Source organism: Pelodiscus sinensis, chromosome 5 (genome assembly GCF_049634645.1).
Source record: "Pelodiscus sinensis isolate JC-2024 chromosome 5, ASM4963464v1, whole genome shotgun sequence".
In the NCBI taxonomy this organism is placed as follows: domain Eukaryota; kingdom Metazoa; phylum Chordata; order Testudines; family Trionychidae; genus Pelodiscus; species Pelodiscus sinensis.
The window spans coordinates 19,010,958-19,028,245 of NC_134715.1; the positions used below are offsets into that span (position 1 = coordinate 19,010,958).

At 43.4% G+C, this 17,288-nt stretch overlaps 1 protein-coding gene across 6 annotated transcripts in view; it reads left to right on the plus strand.

Annotated features, from left to right (window-relative positions):
• Positions 1-17,288, plus strand: part of SMARCAD1 (SNF2 related chromatin remodeling ATPase with DExD box 1) — a 91,854-nt gene that overhangs the window by 16,051 nt on the left and 58,515 nt on the right. For 5 of the 6 annotated variants that reach the window (XM_075929606.1, XM_075929610.1, XM_075929609.1 and 2 more), the window contains 3 exons: positions 3,166-3,331; positions 6,743-6,806; positions 15,359-15,450. In XM_075929606.1, coding sequence (XP_075785721.1) covers positions 3,166-3,331; positions 6,743-6,806; positions 15,359-15,450 — 322 coding nt within the window. The remainder of the gene's footprint in view (positions 1-3,165; positions 3,332-6,742; positions 6,807-15,358; positions 15,451-17,288) is intronic. The other variant, XM_075929608.1, reaches the window with a different exon arrangement.

Below are 17,288 nucleotides of genomic sequence, written 5' to 3' on the forward strand. Positions count from 1 at the left end.
ATGGTTTTGGAGTGGGGGGTCTGAGCATGAGGTAGGGGCAGGAGTGGGGTGGCGATGCGCGGTCTAGCTAGGATGCAGGAGGCAGTAGCAGGCTGAAGGTGGATCTGGAAGGGAGGGTTCCAGGGGTGGTCTGGGAATGAGAGGGTGGATTGGGAGGGAGGGAAGGTACAAGAGCAGGTGTCTGGTTGGGGATCTGGGCGGGAAGAGAGGTGCAGGAGCAGGCTGGCAGTGGGGCAGTTTATGGAGCCAGCTGCCGACTGCTATACTGGAGATGAGAGAACTGAAACCTGAGCCTCACAGGTTGAATCAAGGTAAGCTGGATTTCATAGGTTCCCCACCTTTGACATAGAAGATGACAACTTACTCCTGCTGTTGGTTACATCACTAACTTAAGAGGCAGAGGTGTGTTGGGGATCTAAAGGTTACAACTAGAGCTCATGCAAACAGAGTTTTGAGATAATTTTGCTGTCAAATACTTATTTAAGCAAATGTCTTATTTAAGCAACTACATTTTTTTTCTCAGAGCAATTGTATTTTACCAAATTTGGGGGAATGTTTCCAGGGATGGTAACTTTGGCAGCTGAAAAGTCCTTTCACTACTGTCCTTGCCAAATACCAGCTCCAATGCATGTTGCATTGTTAGGGTTTGTTTTTTGTGTTTGTTTGTTTTTTTAAGCACAAAGGTTGTAAAATTTGTATCACAGATAAAAGTGTGTGCGGGTTGGTCCTGCAGCCCTGAGGGGCAGCGCTACGAGACCAACTGGGCAGTACCCCAGCTGCTCTGTCCCAGGCGTCCCCAAGAGCAGCTGGAGTGCTGCTGGGTTGGTGCCGTAGTGCCACCCCTCGGCGCTGCGGGACCAACCCGGCAGCACCCCAGCTGCTCTATTGCAGGCATCCCCGATTCAGGGGCTGCTGAAACTGACCAGCAGCAGCTGAATCAGGGACACCTGGGGCAGAGCCGGACTATCGTAAGGGGGGGTCTATGAGGAGTCTGGGGTGGCATCCCCTCCCACCCCACTCCAGACCCCTCATAGCCACCCCTTCTAATAGTCCGGCATATCTGATAATCCGGCACCCCCTGGGTCCTAAAGGTGCCGTATTATCGGAAGTTTACTGTATCATTGTCAACAGTACTGTATTTAAGTGTTACAAGGGATACACATTCTGCTGCTTAAGGGCATAATTGTATCCTTACCTGAAGTTGGAAAGGATTTTTGTTGTTGTTACAGTTACAGCTTTGTGCTGTTGTCCAGTTGTTTTGTGTATGTTTAGCTTTTTAAGCACTAGTTGCTGTGTAGTATTTGATGAAAAATTAAAATACATTTTTCATGCATCTTTCACAGATAGCATTTGATTACATTTTCTTAGCATGCTGATTATTCATATAAAGTACTATCCTTTGCATAAGTAAGCCTGACTATCAAAAATTATGAGCTTTAGCCTATCAAAGCAGAAATTAGCAAACTGTATAGCTAAATAAGACAAAGTAGGAGACTTGCACTTAGGTCCTGCTGCCTATGCTACAAAACGAAACAAACTTAAATGTGGTTCCATTATGTTGGGCTGCCAGTTGTGCGTAAGCCTCCATAAATGTATAGACGTGGATGTATCCAATGCTTTGCTATAGCTCAGGGACATAGCTAAAAAAAATCAAATTCTGTTTACACTGCAAGATGGAGCCACATTCTAATTCATTTAAAGTACAGGTTGAACCTCCCAAATTGGGATTCTCTGGTCTCGCACCATCCATGGACCACGGATGGATGTTGCTGGACTGAAGAGCTCTGGAGGCAAGGAGCACAAGCCAGCTGGGAGTTCCACAGGTGCTGGAGAGTCCTCAGCTGGGGCAGCAGGGACTAGTCCTGCAGTGGGTGGGGAGTCCAGCATTGGGGAGCCTGAGCTGGGCCAAGAGGAATCCCCAGGAACCCTGGCATTGGTGGGGCCGGTGAAACCCCAGCAGCAGCAGAGTCAGCAATGGCTGGGAGGAATCTCCAGCCCTGCTTCCACCAGGATTCCAGCTGAGGCTGAGGATTCCCCCCAATTGCTGCTGGCTTAGCTCCCTCTGGGGGGCCAGCCAGTGATGACCAGGGGGGATCCCAGAAGAGAAGCTGGTGTCAGCCAGAAGGAATCCCTGACCCAGGCCCAGAACTCCTGCAGCAGTGGGACCAGCAGTAGCTAGGGAGAATCCCGGTGGAGCAGGGCGTATGGCCTGGGGAATCTCTGGCAGGAGTGGGGATAGCTGTGTAAAGTCCCAGCCCAAGGAGGCTGACTCCAGGAGCTCTGGCGTGGGGCCAGAATTGGGAAAGGGAGCCCCCACAGCCCAGACAGGACTCTTGACCTCTCCATGTCAGCAAACTCTCTGGTTCAGGACCGCTTAGGTCCTGAGGGTGCTGGACCAGGGAGGTCCAACCTGTATCAAAAATCTCTCATAATGGTTCATAATATATATGATATCTTGGATATGGAATTGGTCCTTCCCCAAGTGAGTTTGTATAGGCCCTGTTCACACTGTCGTCTTACTCTGGGGAAAATTTATATGGTATCTTTTTGAGCATGAATTTGAGATGTGATAATGCCTTAATCATTTTCACTTAGGAAAGAGTGAACTCTGATGGAACTAATACGACTCGGATAGTGACACTACCTATTGATGTAAAATATTATGTTGGCTGGCTAAGCAGCACAATATATAGTTAGCAGCATTACCCCAGATTTCCACTTTGTCAGAAATGGGTTGATTGGTATTGCATATCTAATGTGTAGTAGATGTCTATGTATTATAGAGGCTTCATTTTGTTCTGAACAGTAGACAACAAGTAAGATACAAGCAGGCCATTGCTATGCTCGACATTAACAGCTTGCAAGACACAAAGATATCTTAAAAAAAAAATGGGGTTGAGCTATTTTTATGCTTTATGGTGAATAAAGAAGGACTTGTTTAAAGATAATTTTTCCTCTTAAAGTGTGCTGCCAGTGATGCATGGTTTCAATTCTTTTATGTTGTTTCCAGTTTTTCAAAGAATGATAATAGTTTAATGGCTACCTTTTTATATAAAAACCAGCTTATGTAGTGCAAAATTTTCAGTGTACAGTGAAAAATTATAGGAATAGTAGAAGAGACTGAAAAGAGCTAAGTTTTAATTATTTATTTTTCTTATATGGTAGCTCTGAACAGTCTGATGAAGAAACTGAAGATGAACCACCTACATTTACACATACAAATGATGGAGACTTGTCGCCAGACATGAATGAAGAGGAAGATATCAGAGATGCTAAACTCCAAACACTGAAGGAACTCTTTCCACAAAGAAATGACCAGGAATTATTACAAGTAACATTATGGTTTTGCTGCCTATATATTTTGGTGCCTTCTTCGTAAATGGAGGAAAATAACCTTTCATTTCTGATTAGCAAAAGCTTATTTCTATTTGATAAGGTATTTTCAAATATAATGACCACATTCCTAAAGAGTCTTAACATGTTTGTACAAATGAGGCTAAACTGTTTGCTAAACAATTTACAGAAAGGAACCCATGTTTGAGAGGAAAGGGCTAATCTGTATCAGTGAAAATGCTATTCAGACCCAAAGCATAGACAAAGCAATTCATGTGTACTTATCAGCAGGGCTCGACAAATAACAGTCTACTCGCCCGTGGTGAGTAGATTGCAACCTGGAAGAGCCGGGTTCGGGCGATCTGCGCGTGCACAGAACGATCTGCACATGCGCAGATGGCCGGACAGCGCGGCTGGTGAGCGGGGCTCGCTGCGGGTCGGCGAGCCCTGCTTATCAGCCACTATATAGTTTTTTCTAGTATAGTCAAAGGAATGGGCTTTAGCCCCACATGTTATCCTAGAACTTTTTTTTTCCTAGTCCTACTCTGTAGTTTTCTGCTATGAAATTTAAAACTAAACTACTGCTTTGGGACTTCATGAAGGAGAATATCCATATAGCTTCCATTCATTCTGACTTAGTGCTAGATATGTGATATTTTTCTTATTTGTCTCAGCTGGGCTGTTGCTGTTGTAACTGTATGGGGGTCCCAGCTCCCTGCTGAGATTCCTGTGGATAGGGACTGCTGCTGGAGCAGCCTCTGCCCACAGTGAGTCTTGGCCTATCACGGGCAGAGGCTGCTTTGTAACAGACTGACTCTATTCTCCGCGCCCCCTCTTTTCTTCCTCTTCCCTCCCCCCGCTGATAGAGGCAGTGGGGCGAGGGCATCGCAGAACCAGTGCTGGGGGGGAAACCAGCTTTTAAGCCAGTTCCCCCCTGCACCGTATCCTGTTTACCCTTGCCCCCTCTTGATGCCTCTCATACAGGCAGCAAGGAGGAGGGGGAAGCAAGTAGTTGATACTCCAGTGGACTACCTGATATTCTTAGAATAATAGAATCATAGAATACTAGAACTGGAAGGGACCTTGAGATATCAAGTCCAGTCCCCTGCCCTCACAGCAAGAACAAGCACCATCTAGATCATCCCTGATAGATTTCTATCCAGCCTGCTCTTAAATATCTCCAGTAATGGAGATTCCACAACCTCCCTTGGCAATTTATTCCAGTATTTAACCATCCTGACAATTAGGAATTTTTTCCTAATGACCAACCTAAATCTCCCTTGCTGCAATTTAAGCCATTGCTGCTTGTCCTTCTTCTTGGGCTCTGATGATAGAAGGGAGAACATTTTTCTCCCTCCTCTTTGTAACACCTTTTTAGATACTTGAAAACTCCTATCATGTCCCCTCTGTCTCTTCTCTTTTCTAAACTAAACAAGCCCAGTTCTTTCAGATTTCCCCCATAGGTCATGTTTGCTAGACCTTTAATCATTTTTGTTGCTTCTCTCTGGACCTTCTCCAATTTCTCCACCTCTTTCTTGAAATGTGGTGCCCAGAACTAGACACAATACTCCAATTGAGGCCTAATTAGTGCAGAGTAGAGCTGAAGAATTACTTCTTGTGTCTTGCTCACAACACTCCAGTTAATCCAGAATTGTGTTTGCTGTGCTTGGTCATAATTACACATTATCAGTAATATGAATATTCAAAGGATTATTGTGAAGGATGCTAATTAATAGTAAATCTTGTATAACAGTAAATTTGAGCTTGAAGACTGTGCCATACAAAGTACTGGTTTTAGTGTCAGGTTTTCAGGGAAGAACTGCACTTCAGTGCAGAAGGGATCAGAGAAATGACTAAATGCCACTTTTTATTACCCAGCATATTTGCTTCCTGATTTGTGTTCAATCCTGTCTGCAGACTTAAATGACAATTTTTTTAGCTGTTGACTGGAGCTCTCGTTAGCTGAATTGACAGCATTGTGGTGACAGAGTAAACAGACTTCTATTTTGGCTCCTTATTGACAGAATTTTCTGTATTCTAATGACAGGGATAATTTTTGCCTTTTACATCTGTGGAATAGGAATGTTAAATATTGGTGAATTGAATAGTCGATTAACCTCACGAAGTCTTATTGGTTACTCGACTATTCTATCGTCCCTGAGGGTGGGGCCAGCAGCCATTGTGCTCCGGCCCCACTCCTGAGGAGCCTCCTGCCACTCTGGGCTGCTGCCTCTGTATCAGAGACAGTGGCATGGGATACCAGGCAGTAGCTGGTCCACGAGGGGAACCAGTCTAAAAAAACAGCTATCCTCATGGACTGGCTTCTTGTCACCCCACACTGCTACCTCTGATACAGAGGCAGTAACGCAAGGTGGCAGTAGCTCCTGTCTGGAGGGACACTGAGCCGGGCTGCCTGTTCACCTGGTTCCTGATACACTTTAAATGCAGAGCCTCAGCAGGGGTAGGTCCTGGACCCAGTGCAAGCTGGGACTGGCCAGGGAGGGGGAATGTGTGTAGTCTATAGCATTAATCTATAAGCTTTTGCTTATTGGTTAATCGACTACACTATTGCATCCTTAATGTGGAACATTCATTTGGGCAGCTAATGGGATTGTAAACAGTCCATTTGTCACCTATTCTTGAACATGAAAGTTCCTGTTCAGCCTGACCTACCTAGCATTCAGAAAATGAACAATTCCAGGGTGAGTGGTGCTTGCTGAAGATAACTATCCTATTGTCAATTTGAGGCATTGTGTAATGATTACATTTAGGAGTGAAAACATGGACTTCTGCATTCTATTTCCATTTGTCTCAAATTTTTCGATGTCTTTTGACAAATTATTTCATGTGTAAAATGGGAGCAACATTTTAGAAGTGGTGAAGTTCATAAGTTTGTAAAAATTCTGAGAACCTCAAATGCAAGATTTTATCTAAGAGGGAGATGAGTCTGTTCCTAGGATTGTAAATAAGAATACATATATGTTCCAAGAGCAGCTTCTGATAATTGAAGTCAACATATATGAAAGGCTAAGCACAAAATAATGAAACTGCTTAATAGTGAAAATTTATATGTACAACTAGATGAAATTTTAAGCTTCCAACACTGTAATTTTAACTAAAATAAATTTCTGAAGAAATTGTAAGTGTACCTTGATGATGTGTTCAAAATATTCAAAAAGTGCAATAGGTGAAAATTGTGTTCCCGAAGAGCAATATTTCAGTCCATATTTTTGCAGTGCTTCCAATGCAATAGCTGGCACCTCTAATTGGCTTGGTTAATACTACATGTTATCTTTATTAAATTTTACGATAAATCTTGTAAATCAGTGAAATAATAGCTTCAACCATTACCTAGCAATTTTTTCTGTTTAAGTGCTTCTCACTGATAACTTAATTTTTCTCTTGTTAGTTGATAGGATCGACACGCACAATGGATGAAGCAATAGCTGCTGGTCTGAAGTTTAATGATGAAGGTATGCAGTAATCTTTATTACTGGGAGATTATGCCAACTGTGCAATATTTAGGAAGGTTTTCCATTTTATAGCAAACTTCAGGGGAGGTTATTGAAACTAAAGTGCAATAAAACATGCACGCAAAAACCAAAATAATCATATCATTTCCCTCACTTAAAAACTGTTTGATTCTTTCCATGTTCTCATATTAAAGGGAGAGGTTGATGTTTTCTCTAGCTCATCATTCCTTTAATTTAGGACTCAAAATTATATATATCATTGCTGGCTTTTCTGTAGAACAGGAGTTGCAGATTGAGTAATTATGGGGTAGAGATCTTGTTGGCCTTAAAAAAAAAAAAAAAAAAAAAAAAAAAAAGTATATGCAAGAGAGCTTTTTACTTCTAGATCCTGTTCATATCCAGCCCAGGTCATTTTATCTAGTTTAGTGTTCTGAGAGAACTTGGCCACTAAAATCCAGCCAACTGGATTTTAATTACCTACATATTGTTTGGTACTTTGTATGTTCATTGTGTGTTGTGAATTAAATCCTAAAGTTTTCCTCAGCGGACCTATTGAGTGTTAGCTCAGCAGTTTTTGCCAATAATTAGTTCAAGGAAGCAGCATAAATATTTCTAGATTTGGATATACTTAGAATTGATAACACAGTTGTTTCTTTCAGGGCTTTCATGAGTAAATTCATTCTGTAAGGTTGAGTTTGTGTAGGATGAATGTTTGAAATACTGATTCTTGATTCTGATTCTGAAATACTAATTCTGTACAGACTAACTCGGCTCCCCCTGAAGCTTCTGATTCTTGATTGTTAGCCATCTTGCATATTTCCATTGTGGAAGCTCTAACAAACTCTCTATCTTTCTATACTATAGACATTTGTTTTCAATATAGTCTTATGGGCTTATGAACACCTAGTAATGTGATGCAAAAACCCAGTCTGTGGAATGGTACAGTACAGCATATGTTAAGGTTTTTTTCTTCCTGAGTTTGTGTTCTTCCTACAAATCCAGAGTGAAACCTTTTCCCATAACATTAAATCATATTCATTTTATTGCTGTTTGGTTAGTGCTTATGCAGCAATTGAACAGTGAGAGCTCTCAAGGTCAAATAATACAAGTGAAAAAATAACAGATTTTGGTGTTATGGTTATGTGGTTTTCATATAGTTGCAGGAACTAAACTCAGGGTCCTTGACTTCTCAGTCACAGCTACAGTTCATTATCTGTAATAAGATCACTCTCAGCTTCATTGTCTGGAGATGGCTTTAAATGATGAAGGTGTCTTCCCTGTTGGTTTAGTGATGACAGCAGAACAACAGCCCAGTGTTCCTATGGTCTAAGAGAAACTAGTTTTTTCATTTTTCCCATGCACTGTGCTTAATAAAAATAAATAATTTATGGAAATGTGTGGTCCTCGCTCCATCTTGAGACTAAGATGTAAAAACCCATTCAAACAGTTAACTGGTTAAACGTTTAAAATTATATTGTTTAACTGGTTAACTGTGTAGGGTTGGTGCAGACTGATTGGGGTCTCCACCAGGGTTGCGCTCCTGCTGCCTTGCAGGCAAGATGCCTGTCCCACAAAGGTGTGGTGGGGGCTGCTCCAGGCAGGACCGCTGCAGCCGGGGGTCGCACCAGAGCCAGTCCGCCATACTGTGGGTGGAGGGGCTGCTCTGGCCAGACCTGCCTGGGTCCTGCTGGCTAGGCCTGTCATGCCACGGGCGGAGGGACTGCTTTGGCTAGTCCAGTTAACTGGTTACCAGATAAGCATGCCAGTAAGCCTAAAATACCTTACATCCCAACCAGAGACTTTGATAATATAGCTATGACACACGCTTAGTACTATCAAATGGTTTTAATACTTTGTATTATGTATTTGGACAGCGAGTTTATATTTTCTATCTCAAAAAGCATTTGAAATTACTGCTGTATGGTGAGTATGAGAATTGTAATGCTAGTAACTGAAAGATAAAACTTGGAGAGTTACTGGAATAATGCTTATTTAGACCCATTTCAAGCAGTAAGTTGGGAAAAAATGAATCCTAAATTAAGTATGTTTATTATTACCTAATTTATTTAAGTTAAAATACTTTTACAAAAGTCAATATTGCATTTTTAAAATGCCTGTACCAAAATATTTACTAAGAGCTCATGCCAAGTTTGATTTCTTGTGTACAGGCTTTGCCTTTTAGCCATTCTTTCTTCATACCAAAATGCAATTTCATGTCCTTGCCTACAAGCCCCCCAGAAACAGATGTTTTAGGAAGCAAAATTCTGACACACATGACATCTGTTGCTCTCGTGTAAAAGATTTAGGCAGGAGTAAGCATGCCTGAATGTAGTAGCATAAATCATTTCACTTTGCTCCTGTTTTTTCAAGAGAAGGCATCATTGAACACCTGCTTTCCTGCCTCAACACATAATGTTTTTTCTTTTTGTGATAGTTTACAGCTGATAGGGTGAGAGAGAGAAAAATTCTAATTGATGTTTTTTCTGGAGTATAGCTTAGTTGAAGTGTCTGACGGGTAATTACCTGGGTTTTTCAGACACTCTCTGGCTAATGACAGAACTAGTGTTTATGGCCAGAAATTTAATCATAGCCAGCTATTTTCATTTAAACAGCTACTAAGTCATATGGACAGCTTTTATTGTTAAATATTAAAATTAAATATTAATCTATTACAAAGTTCCCAAATTTTATATAAAAGATATAGTTTTAGTATTTGAGAGTTCTGTTCAACCCCAAAAGATAGAGTGGAAACAAATTGCGAAATTTAAATCAGTTGACTATAGAATTCAGTTCACTTTTTCTTTTTAGTATGTTACTAAGTGGTAAGAATATTGATGTTTATTGATTGAACTCTGTGATTTTTTTTTTTTTGAGTGCTTGTGTACGTATGTATCTCACTGTAGGTGTGAGTGAGTGACACCAGTGCAATCACTAGTACCTGGAAGGGCAGCACATGTGCCCCAGAGCATCCCTATGCATGCAGCCAAGGATGTAGGGGGCTGAGCTGCCCCAATCCACTTTGATTTTATCTGCCCGTAGTAGGGATGCTAAATGTAAGTTATGTTAGTAATCGAGTAGTCGATAGAATTTTTTTCAGCTGCTCAATTACTCAGTTGGGGAAGGCAGCCCTGCTCAATCCCAGCTTGTGCCAGGATCAAATCTCTACAGTTAAAAAGGCAGTAGGAGCGGCAGCCTGTGCATCCCCCCCCCCCCCCCCCCAGTTTCTTACTGCATTTTAGATTGCAGAACCACAGCAAGGTTTGGTCCTTGCGAAAGCTGGGACTATGAGGGGCTACCCGCCCAGCTGGTAGGAGCCCTGTCTACAAAGCAGCACCTTGCTGGAGACGGGGGCTGGTTTGCGGCAGCAGCCTCTGTCCACAAAGGGTCCCAGTGGGGAGCAGCCCCCCCACCCTCCCCTGTGGCCAGGGGCTGTTGCTTGAGCAGCCTCATCTGTTCCCCTCCCTCTGCTGCGTGCAAACCGGCTCCTACTACATTTAAACTGTAGAGCCTCAGCTTATTGAATAATTATGTACTCAATATAAATTGTATCAAGTACACGATTAGTTACCCACTTCTTAACATCCTTAATTTTTGCATGTATGGCTCTTAGGGTTAGTGTAAATAATACTAGTTTTTCTTTGTCCCTTTTGTTTGCTCTTCTTCTAAAGCCCAGAGTTATTGATTGAGCACAGAATCCCTAGGCTTCAAATGTTGACCTTCTTGTGAGACTGTGTTGCTTACAAGTGACAGTCAGACTAAATGCCTCCTTTGTCTTGGAGTATGTGAACGAGAAGTTCCATGTCTGCACTTTGTTAAAGAAGAGGGCTCTGACATCAAAAGAGCTAGATATGAGGGGACACCTCATAGAGACACCAGTCTCTTACACGCACCATGGAAGGATTGACAGAGTTGAATACACGTTTTAAAAGCAGTACCTTAGTTCTGTCTATTTTATCATCTCATTTCAAGAGAATACAGACACACAAGTCGTCTTCAGAAAACACGTGTATCCTTTCACTTGGATTGTCGTGCATGGTCCCTAAAACATGTAGGCCTTGATAGCTCAAGGATGAATTGAGACCAAAGAAAGGGTTCTCTGACATCCACAAGGACTCCAATCAATGCTACTTATGTTGCCTCTGAGTCCTCTGGTACTGAGGTTAGAATGAGAAATTTGGTTTGTTGCTGAATTTCACCAGGCTTTATTGGTTCAGTTGATTCTGGAGCCCCCTTCATTAGTACTGTTGGGATTGTACATGCTGTGCTGACTTCTTTCCCAAATACTTTCTGTTCTGTCATTTATTTGGATAGCAGTGTCTACTTTAGGGTTGTTAGTACTAACTGCCAACTCTTATGTAGCAGCCAAAGATCTCCTGTATAGCATGATCCTGGATTTTTTTTGTGTCTGTTGAAAACCTTTATGCTGGCCCCAGTATTATCCTCAGTGATGACCTTGACTTATATCCTGGTACTGTCTTTGATATAATTACTGATTTTTGGTTCGATGTAGACTTTGGTGCCAGTTTCAGAACTGTCTAGATCCTGAGCATATATTAGAGAGCCACCTGGCTTGCCTATACCAGCTGGTACTGCTCCATATATACATCTTGAATATCTGGAATATTATTTCAGGAAGGCATTCTATGACTCCCTTATCTGTTAGGTGACTGATCAAGTCACCCAAGAACCAAAGGAAACAATTACAGAGGCAAAAAATCAAACCCTATGCATAGATACTTGTCCTACCCTGATGAGGCCATAGTACTTGGATCATTTTCCCCGCCCCTCAGTCCACATGTTAATCAGTTGTTGTTGTTTTTCAGGAGCTCATGTGTAGTGTGGGTTTTCTCTGGGTATTCAAGCTGCAGAGGTTCAGGACATTTTAATAAACTTAATGATACATGTTGGACCTCCTTGGTTCAGCACCCTTGGAACCTGACCAGTCCAAACCAGGGAATTTGCTGGACCAGGGAAGGTTACTTGCCATAGCACTTCAGCCCCCAACCCTCTGTGCTGCCAGCAATGAGAGGCTCCCCACTATTCCCAGCCTCTATCTTTTATCAACCTAGATGTGTTGACACATCTATGGTATGATGCTAATTATAAAGCAGAAGGCCATCAGTTCCTGCCTCTATAAACTATGCCATGCCAGAAATCTCCTACATAGAAGCAGCTTACATAACTGATTGATTGAGAATATAATGCCAGTCAGTCATGATCCCCTTAATTTATCAACTCTATTTAGGGATGTGGCATTTCCTCAGTGTCTTGAACACCATACCTGCCAATCTTTGAGTTCTAGGTATTGTGGAATTGGGCTACGTAATTCAGTTTGTCCCTGCCCAACCCCCAGCATCTTCTATCCTTTTTTTTAGGAATCCCTCTCATGAGTCTTCACTGCCTCTAGTGGTGCAGTCCCTTTTAAGTCTTGGAGCTATAAAGGAAGTACCTCTTCAGCACCAAGAAAGGGGACTGGCTGATGAGGGGACTTGCTTTACCTGTCCGTCAGGTGATGGGTGCATCTTTTTACTTTTCCAAAGGTTAAGGAGTTAGATCTTTGTTCATGTGTCAAGAAGCAGATGTAAGAGTGGAGAACTGTTCTTCGGTGGCTGTCATAGAGCAAAGTTGCTGACAGGAAATATGTCTCCAAACCTCCACTTACTGAGTGATTAACTAAGGTGGGACTGCCGCAAGCACATTTCCATACTCACATGACACCTTAGATTTCTTTCTCCATAAATGGCAGAAGGAAGAAAAGGGGATTATACTCTGCAAAATCTGTACATGAGGTTTAACCTGGTGATTAAGAAGAGAGAGAAAAGATAGGTTAATAGAGGCCTTTTGATTACAGGTAGTCCCCGGGTTACGTACAAGATAGGGACTGTAGGTTTGTTCTTAAGTTGAATCTGTATGTAAGTCGGAACTGGTGTCAGCTGCTGCTGAAACTGATCAGTTTCAACCGTGGCTGAATCTGGATGCCAGTTCTGACTTACTGCCTCGGGCTTCCTGTAGTCAGCCGCTGGTCAGTTTCAGCAGCGGCTGACTTGGGGACGCCTGGGGCAGAGCAGCTGGGGTGCTGCTGGGTTGCTTCAGTAGCGCGGCTCGTTGGCGCTACTGGAGCAACCCGGCAGCACCCCAGCTGCTCTGCCCCAGGCGTCCTGATTCAGCCGCTGCTGAAACTGACCAGCAGTGGCTGAATCAGGACGCCTGGGGCAGAGCAGCTGGGGTAATGCCGGGTTGGTCCGGAGCGGCGCTGCGGGACCAACCCGGCAGCCCCCAGCTGCTCTACCCCAGGGGTAGGCAAGAAAAGCCTGGTCTGCTGGAGGGGGGCACTAGGTGCCCCCCCCCAGCAGACCAGGGAGACGGGGGTGGCAGGACCGCACGCGGGCAGCGGGACAGTCCAGGCGCGCCGCGGCTGTCCCACTGCTGGCGTGCTCCGAGGCTTTGCTCCCCATCTCCCTGGTCGGGAGACGGGGAGCAAAGCCGTGGAGCACGCCCGCAGCGCGACAGCCCGGGCGTGCTTGGGCTGTCCCCCTGCGGGCGTGCTCTGCGGCTTTGCTCCCCGTCTCCCTGGTCTGCAGGGAGATGGGGAGCAAAGCCTTGGAGCACGCCCACAGCGGGACAGCCCAGGCGCGCCCGAGCTGTCCCGCTGTGGGCGTGCTCCGCGGCTTTGCTCCTGTGCCCCTGGTCTGCTGGGGGGGGGGGGGTCCAGCAAAGCCACTGGACCCCCCTAGCAGACCAGGGACACCAGAGCAAAGCCGCCGCCTGGGTGGCTTTGCTCGTTTGCCCGGAAGCAAAGCCGCCCAGGTGGCGGCTTTGCTCAGGTGTCCCTGGTCTGCTGGGGGGGTCCAGCGGCTTTGCTGGACCCCCCCCAGCAGACCAGGGAGACCGGGCGAAGCTTTTCTCGCCCCGGAGGACACGGGTGGCGACCCACCGCCCGTGAGCTCCGGGGCGAGAAAAGCCCCGTTCGTAAGTGTGGATCCGACATAAGTCGGATCCGCGTAAGTCAGGGACTGCCTGTATTATGATTTGGTTTGAGGAAATGATAGATGACAACAGAGAAAATCACAAGATGACAAGGGATAATAGGTTGGTTGGTTGGTTTGTTTATTTATTTATAATCCTCCATCCACAGAGTATCAGTGTTCAGGTTTCACTCCCTTGTATGAAACTGCACATGACCTCTTCTGCCAGAATGCCCAATATGGAGAAGATCAAGATATCAAGGGCATTCTGTATCCTGAAGGAATATGTTGTACTGTAGCAAGTACAAGAATCAGAGATTTTTAAATTTGCCGCTCCCCCCTTCTTGTTGGCTGGCATCTCCCGCACACGTGCATCTGTGGCTTGTATCATTGCCACGTGGCTCTGCTCGCAGGGAGGCGCTGCCACTGTGGCAGATGTGCTTTGCCTCTCCCTCTCGCCGCCCCTCCCCTCCCCCCGCCAGCTGGCAGCTCCTGCGCACAGTGTGGCTCAGTGGAGCCCCAGCAATAAGCCAGGCAGGCGGCCTGTGAAGCGGCTCAAGGTGCCGTGGGCCGCATGCAGCTCGTGGGCTTCATGTTGAGTAGCTCTGGTGTAGGTGGTGCTTGGTCCTATCATGAGTGCAGGGGTCTGGATTCGATGACCTCTTGAGATTTCTTCCAGTTCTGGTATTCTGTGATTGAATATTGCATCCCGATCTTTCAAAAACTTGCATGCATGCTTAATATAGTAGAACATCAGATTTACAAACACCTCAGGAATTGAGGTTGTTCGTAATGCTGAAGAAAATGTTATGGTATTTTTTTTCAAAAGCTTACAACTGAATATTTTCTTAATACAGCTTTGAAAGTTTTCTATGCAGAAGAAGAATGCTGCTTAACCTTTATTTTTTAGGAGTTTATATTTAACACTTAGTGTTATATAATTGTTTCTTTTTTTGTTATTTCTGCTGCTGCCTTACTGTTTACTTTTAGTTTCAAATGAAGTGTGTGGTTGATTGGTCAGTTTGTAGCTCTGAAGTTCTAGTCTATTATACTAATTTGAGATTAAGTTTTTAAAAATTTCTTCTTTACAAAACCCAAAATTGGAGATCTAAACAAGCTGTGTGTCATATTTAGGTTCTTTGGCTATCACAAAAAAAGACACATTGACCATAAACCTGTATTCAGCTATTTGCATATTTCCATTAAACCATTTGTTACAATGGCAAAAACAACTAGAATTTGTGCAGAATTTGATTCCTCCTTCTTAAAATTGAGATGAGAATTCTAATTCAAAGAGTAAGTTTTTGAATGTCACCATAGTAGAACAAAATATTTATGTCTTCCTGATGCTTAATGTTTTGTTTGTAAAAATCTAATTCTTTATTGCCTAAAAATAATTGGTAGCTATATTGTTTTATGTGAATAGGATGAGTGGTGGTACACAAATTCTTCCATTTGTTAAAAATCTGCTATCTCAAAGTTAGTTTTGGTAGCTTCTGTGGTGTTGATTTGAATGATTCTGCTCTTTCAGGGTGAATTTCTAATTGATATAATTTTCAATTCTCCTTTTCCTTTGTGTTTTTAAAGCAGCATCCCGAAAAAGGAAACTGAGCCAATCACCCACAAACAATTTTGAAGATAGTGGTGACCAAATTTCCAAAAAGCACAAAACAAACTCTGTAAGTGTTATCCTTTCTGTCTTACACTCACAAAATAAATTGATCTCTGATGGCTTTGGCAACATTGGAAGCTTGAATTAGAGCCTTTCCAGGAAATTGCATGCTTCTCCTCATTGGAATTAATTGCTCTGCTTTCCCCTTCTCTGATAAGACTCCTGACTTATTTTTTTTCCATTTTTAATTTTTTTTAAAGGTTACATGCTTCAATATTCTATGTATGTTGAATTGTATCCCAATGTCTACTCCAGTATTGTTATTAGGGATGTGAAAGATTAACTGTCAACCAGTGGGGGCTGGTGCAGCACCCCACCTGCTGTGGGCAGGGGGCTGTTTCAGCCTCTCAGGGAGCATTTTCTGTCCACGGTGGGCCTGGGTGCCCCACAGGCAGGAGTTACTCCAGCATCGGGAGCGGCTTTTGTCTATAGGGGTCCCCAGGTGCCTCTTATGATGGAGTGGTCTCCAGTCTGGATCCTGCTTAGTTGCTTAACCGGTTGATCTAACATTTAACCCATTAAGTGATCAACCAGGATTTTTCATCCCTAATTGTTATGCGAGAAAGGGAGTGACAGTTAAGGACATGATCCTGTGATGTGCTTAGCACAATTGGTTCCCATAAGTCAGTGGAAGCTGTTGAGTGTGCAGAGACCATCCTCATTAGATCCTAAGTTAATCACCAAGAAATTGCTTGTTTTTTCTGTATAATTTCTCTTATATTTTAGTTGGGGTTTTGGTCATTTTGATGACCCTAGCTAAGTAAAGAGGAGCTGTATTCTGAAGGTGACCCACTCTGACATATTTGATACATGTTCTACAGTCCCATCGTCAGGACAGTCCCTGGAAGAACATTAGACATCATGGCAAAAGGATAACATTAAACTCTTTTGTGTAGTAAGGATGGGAATTCTTTTGTTGAAGGTTGAGTTGGGTGGAGAAATGCAAATACATTTTAGAGGATTTTGTTACAGTAGATTCTGCTGAACAGCAGTCTTGGATATTAACAGTTTTTGGTAAATAGCAACATATTACCAGCAATGTAATCCCAGCCTATCAACATCAGTGTTGATAAGATTCAGTTACTAGCAAGAGGCATGCTTCTTACTAACAGCTCTTTAAAGGAAAGGTCTACCTGTAATCGGATTCCTGGCTCTGAGCATGCACAGCTGAATACTTAGGTATGTGCCATGGCTTCCAAATAATAAGTTTGGGCTCCTCTTTGAGAGATGTCTCTATGGCTGCTCCACATTAGATTGGTGCGCTGCGACCATGCCTCAGAGTGGAGATTTCATAGCAGTGTACCTCCGGCTACAGATAGACTCAGCAGTGCTCCCTGACTTTTTCGCATCTACATGATTATACTTTTTAAAACCAGTTAAATTCATTATAATAGTTAGTGAGTTTTAAATAGTTAGTTAATTACTTCGTTAGTTTAAGGAAAAAAAGATAGAAAGGAAAGAGAAATCTTAATTAGTATAAGGGGCTTTCTTTTCTCCCAGTTAATCGCTCTGTGCAATCTCTGACTGCTTACACGGGCATGCCTGGATCACCTGGCTTTAAACACTGCACTTTCATGTAAAGAGCATATTCTGCTTTCGGATGGTCACTCACAATGCGTCCATCTCTCAGAAATGCCCTCACTGTGCAAAGCTAAAATCGCAGGTGCGGAAAGACAGAGATATCCGACTCAAAGTATTTTTATTAGAAAACTCGCTTAGACCAGCCTCCAATCTGGGCAAACAGCCCGAGGAACTCAAGCAACAGGGATCCTAAAAGCCTGCCCAAAAGTGAGCCTCCACCGCACCTCAAAGGGCTATGGCACCGAAACGGCCATCCCCCTCACA